Source organism: Plectropomus leopardus, unplaced genomic scaffold, assembly GCF_008729295.1.
Source record: "Plectropomus leopardus isolate mb unplaced genomic scaffold, YSFRI_Pleo_2.0 unplaced_scaffold3417, whole genome shotgun sequence".
In the NCBI taxonomy this organism is placed as follows: Eukaryota; Metazoa; Chordata; class Actinopteri; order Perciformes; family Serranidae; genus Plectropomus; species Plectropomus leopardus.
Genome location: NW_024637324.1, coordinates 1 through 5728, shown reverse-complemented (window position 1 = coordinate 5728; position 5728 = coordinate 1). Strand labels below are relative to the sequence as shown.

The 5728-nt window shown below is 38.4% G+C and overlaps 1 protein-coding gene across 1 annotated transcript; it reads left to right on the top strand.

Annotated features, from left to right (window-relative positions):
- Window positions 1–53: 53 nt before the first annotated feature.
- Window positions 54–5695, top strand: LOC121938808 (receptor-type tyrosine-protein phosphatase R-like; the record flags this gene model as incomplete). The annotated part of the gene is made up of 5 exons (XM_042481971.1): window positions 54–207; window positions 1921–2043; window positions 2130–2251; window positions 2642–2776; window positions 5506–5695. Coding segments are annotated over 5 exons (724 nt in total), but the record flags the coding sequence as incomplete, so codon positions are not given.
- Between the last annotated feature and the right edge of the window lie 33 nt (window positions 5696–5728).

Here is a 5728-nt window from a genome sequence, read left to right as displayed (position 1 = left end):
GTGGGAATTTATTACAAGATTTAAAAAATAATAATAACAGTAATCCCGCACAGACTATCAGAAACGTTTTTTAAAACTTATTCTCTTCGTTTCCTGCAGAAGAACGTCCTGCAGGGCGAGCAGAGGGATCACGTGTGGAGCAGAGAAGGTTTCTACGCCGTCGTCTTCTTCTTCACCGTCTTCGTCATCGTCATCACCTGCTTGATGGTAAATTACGGCCTCACACACACACATTTGTAGCTTCTGACCCCATAAAGAAGCAGAACACGGACAAAATGTGCTCACTTTCTAATTGGTCCTCACTTAGACAAACATGCAGATCAGCGTGATCGCTGACGAAAACAAAACACGGTGCTAAACCGTTTGCTCTGATTGGCCGAGACAGCCGCAGCCGTTGGCCAGTTTGTGGCAGGGGTCAAAGGTCAGTGTGCCCTGGCCCTCAGCCACAGTGTACACACATACACACACATTTCTAAAAAATGAATTGACGTCATACAAAAAATAGATGAATAAATAAAAGATAAAGACGGGGTTTGTCCAAGGTGCTTGAGGTGCTTGACGTGTTCGAATTTGGCACTTGGAAATTTAGGCAATGGAATACCTTGAAAATCAGACTTTTTTTCTTTCTTTTTTAACCTTTAAAAAAACCTGAGCAATTTGTGATTTCTTTCAGAAAAAATAAGCAACTTAACAAGACATGGAACAAAAAAAATGGGGAAAAAAGCCCAAAACAAACAAAAAATTACCTAAAAAGTGCTGATTTTTTTTTTTTTAATTTTAAATATTTTATCATATTTTTATCTGTAGCTTGTCCTTGAAAATAAAAATGAGTGCTTGGAAAACCACTTGAAAGTCCTTGAATTTTACATCCCAGTATCTGTATGAATTCTGTAAATTTTATTATTATTATTTACTTGACAACAAACGAAGTGTAGAACACAGAATAATAGTAACAATAACAATAGTAATAATAACTTATAAATACTTTTTTAGACTACATTTTATTGTTGACAGTGCAGTAAATGGTAATAACAGTGTTTTTTATCTGCCTGTATCAGTTGCTGTGTAACAGTTATTCCACAGGAGGGAGCACTCGCACAGAGAAACACATGGTTTTTAAATTCATGTAATCTGTATCATGTTCTCTCTCGCAAAGCTGCGTGAAAAAACTGATCTCTTAACAACTTAATGACTCTAGATTAAGATTTATTTCTGTAATTTCTCAATTATTTCATCCATGTCCTATTTGGATTCGATATAGTGTGTTTTAATGCACCCTTTTTATTCATATAAACAGTGTAGACACACACGTTTGCACATATAGACAAATGTCTGCCTTTTGCATGTAAAAAGTACAACATTAAAAATTTAAAATAATTTTATAAATTATTAATTTCTTGCAAATTGTGGAACATTTCTTATCAGTTGCTCATTGCCTTTTTCCCAAGTTTTTTAAAGGAATTGCACAAATTTGCTTACGGTTCAAAGGTTTAAATACTTGGGGAAGGTGTTAAAACATCTCACAGCTCTACAAGTAAACTTTTAAATTGCTGCTGTTGTCCTTCTCTTTGGGATAAATTTGACTACAAGAACCTCAAAAATATTTTCACCACACAAATAATTATTTTATTTTATTTATTTTTTTTTTGGCATTTTTCAGTTTGTAAATAATTTCTATTTCCTTTTAAATTGTAGTGTAATTTTATTTATTTATTAATTTTTTTCACAAGTCATTTATTTATTAAAACCAATTTAGGAAACTTAATAAAGAGCTTGGTAGTGTTTTTATAACTGTTTTAAGACCCTGTCAGGACATGACTACGCCCTGGATTTCCATTGTCAGTCAGAGGTTTCATGAGTTCTTAATTAAAAAACAAAATGATTAATGAACTTTGTTCTTCTCTTTTGTCTGATCTGCAGGTTTTGTTCCGACTCAAGGAGAAAGTTCAGGTTTCTGACAGACAGCTGAAAGCCCCGCCCCCTGTTGTCCACCTGAACCCGACTGTCCAATTAGATTCTGCCCAGAAGTCAAAGGGCACCAAGGTCGGCATCGGGCACCAAACCTCTGTTTGTAAAAATAAATATAACACACAGTAAGGAGTCGCTAACGAGTCCTTTTTGTCGTCCAGGTTGTGACGTCAGGAAGCATGGTCCAGGCTGAGCTCCCTCCAGCTGTAGCCACGCCCATTCCCCAGCAGCAGCCAATCGTAGCCTGCCGCCGCCTCGCTCCTCCTGTCGTCCCTCTGCCCAGGTACCTCAACTGACAATTTTAAAGACGTCAGTTTGCATTATTTGATTTTTATTAGATATGCATCACTGGTTATTTAAACATTTATTTATTATTATTGTTAGTTTTTAGACCTTTGAACCCCGAGCAAATGAGTGCGATTTCTTTTAAAAATTTAGGAAAAAAGCCAGTGATCCACTTGGAAAGCAAGGGGAAAATGTCCAGGAAGAAAACTATGGCAAAATTAATTTTTTATTTTTATTTTTTTCCTAACCTCTTGCTGATTATTGACTAATTTCCACTTTCGTTGCTCATTGCCTACAACAAAAAAAATCACCTGTTGATGTTAATTAAAATTCCCTCATTTAAATACATGAACATAAACCAAATGTCTGACGATGCGTCTTCTCCTAGCTCCGCTCCTGCCCCCGTCGTCAGCAGCAACGACCACGCCCCCCCGATCACCGTTGCCCCGGTGACAGCCAATAACGAGCTTAAGCCCTGCCCCTCGCCCTTCAGGATGAAACCTGCCGCCGGACTGCAGGAAAGGTAAGAAAGAGACAGGTGTTTTAGCCCCGCCCCGCCGCACATCAGTGTGTTTGTAAGTCTTTCTGGACACAAAACTATTTTATATTAATAAAAATACTTTTTATTTATTTACTTGGCACTTTCAGTTTTTGAACTGTGAATCAGGATTATAATAAATGACTCTGATTGTGACCAATGATCATTTTTTTGATTGCGACAGGAAATAGTCACTAATTGATCCTTTAACATTGTGTTAATTTAATATCTTATTGGGATGTTTGGACGGAAACTCACCTGATTAGCGCTCAGATTGCCGGCTGTGTTTTGGGATGGAAGTGTGTGTGTTTGTGTGTGTGTTTATAGAGCAGTAACCTCTAACCTGTGATTGTTGGAGCAGTCAGGTGTTGAGCTGCGTACGTGCAGATGAGGACGCTTTAACCTGAGCCGTGTGTGTGTGTGTGTGTGTGTGTCCTCATCTTAAAGTTCACACACTTGAGGTTTTACGTTGTGATAATGAAGCAGGTTTCCATCATAAACAATATATAGAGAGAGAGGAAACATGTACGTGGCCTTAAACTATAGAGGGAGGCGTTTTCCTCTGTGGTTGTTCTGTTAATGTCAGGAAAAATGTACGTTAGAGCTGCTTCAAGTGACTGCATGAACTCAAATGTTTCAAAGATTAACCCTTTGAAACCTGGATCAACATTACTTTAATTGTGCTGCCTTAACGGTTATTTAAACCTTTGAAATCTGAGCAAAAAGGTTTGCTTAAAAAAAATAAAAAAACATGGGAAACTTTTCTACAGATTGCAATAAATTCATAGATTTTGAAAATGTTTTTTTTGTAAAGATACAGAAAAATGCACAGAAAATTTTAAAGGAAAAAAAACAAATCTCTTTTTAAAATGGCCAAATTTTTTTAAAGAAAAAAAAGGCCAAAATAGGGAAAAAAATTAAAACGAGGCAGTCAAAAAGAAAAACATACAGCCATTTAAAGTTGTATGTCCCTCCCCTAAAGCCAAATTAAAAAGCACAAATCCCCCCACAATCCCCCCAAAAAATTATCTGACATGCCCCCCCCTTTTTGCACCACCCCCACTCACACAAGTGAGTGACACAAAAGTTATTTTTAAATATTCATTACTAAAAAAAAAAGATATACTGTAAAAGGTTATTATATAGTAAAGAAACAGACCAGATTACAAATATCAATGGTCATTTCAGAGAATGTGTGTTTTTTTAAAAAGTCCTGGAAACAGTGTGTATGACTTCACTGTTTGATTTAGCACGAGTTTAAAAACAAGGTTTGGGCGTGAGAAACATTGATTCTGTCGGTTAAATAAAAGCAACCTCATTTTTCAAAATGTCACCTGAGAGAGTGTTGTTCAAGAGCTCTTTCGTAACTCTCCCACTTTGGTAGTTTCATAAGAGAAAAAAAAACATCTTTATCTGCGCCTCCGCTCCGAGTCGAGCACTTTAGCCGTTATCTGCTGCTCGTAACTCTTCCGCTGACTTTCGGGTTTGAACCTCGGAGGCCGTTTTGTTCTGGTTACATCAGCGCTCGGGGCGAGGGTGTTTAAGTGTGGAGAGCACTCTGTGATCCTTAAGGTAAGAGAGGGAAGGAAGATTTCAGGCTCGGAGTGAGAACAGGATGTTTTTCTTGGTGTCTGTGTGTCTCTTCGTGTGTGTGTGTCTGTGTCCACTCTGGACGGCAGCCAATCAGCAATCAGACGAATAGGAAGTAACAGCATCCTGGACAGGAAGCCGGTCGACACGTAGCCAGACAAAGAGAGCCCACCACCCACACCCGCCAAAGCACACCTTGTCTTCTTTTCTCACCAATCATAATTAATCAGTTTAAACACGAATTCACCTCAAAGTTCAGTTAAATGTTCCTAATCCACCTTTAAAAAGGAAATCTTCAATATAAATGCAACCATATTAATCAGCGTGTTTTAATTATGTCGCCTCACAGCTAAAAGGAGACATGCAGGTTAACTGGAAACTCTGAATTGCGTTTAGGTGGGAATCAGAGTATTTACACAATGTTAGAAAAAGTTGAATTATTGTGTTAGTCCGACTAAAACTGGACTCGTAGAATACATGTAATTTCTCTAAATTGATAAAACTTTATTTTAAAAAATAAAATAAAAATAAATAAACACTGAAGAGGAGCTTGTGTTTTTAATTTTGGCTTAGGTGAGGGACATACAGCGTGAAAAGGTAGTATTTTTAAAGTTATTTTAAATAAAAAAATCACACCCCGGCAGACCCCTCCTCTATTAAAATACAGTACACCGGCACGGAAACGAAACGATGTCCTGCTTTGGACGAGGTCGCAACAAAACATATTTTAGCCACCTAAAAAAATCATTATGTGTTGAAGGATACAGTATATTTGAATACATAATAGCTGATGGAGGCAGCGGTCGAGCAGCAGCTCCGCCGTTCAGTGGAATAAAATTACTTTTTTTAGTGGAGCCTGGTGTTTTTGATATAACGGCTTCAAATCCCCGTCGGTAAGGGCTGTCTGTCGTTTTGGTGCCTTAAATCACATAGGGCAAAGTTTAACCATGTCCGAGTTTTATTGACTCTAAAGAAGAAATACAAATGATGTAATCCTGAACCTTATCAGAGCGGTAACCAGATGTGGTTAAACTACAATAAAACTCAGGAGGAACTTTTTACTTTGTCCATTTCTAACATAATATCTCATTTTTCTTTCCTCTCTGTCTCCCCTCTCCCTCCAGACGTGGCTCCAATGTCTCTCTGGTGTTGGACATGTCGGCTCTCGGCTCTGTGGAGCCCCTCAACGTTACCGTGGTAACCCCCAGAGAGGCCGCGGCCAGGGAGTACCTGTTGTCGGCCGGCCGGCCTCTGACGCGACAGCAGCTCCGCGACGTCGTCAACAACACGCACAAGCTGCATGCCGAGTTCGCCGTGAGTCATTAAACACAGCGTTCATTTCATATT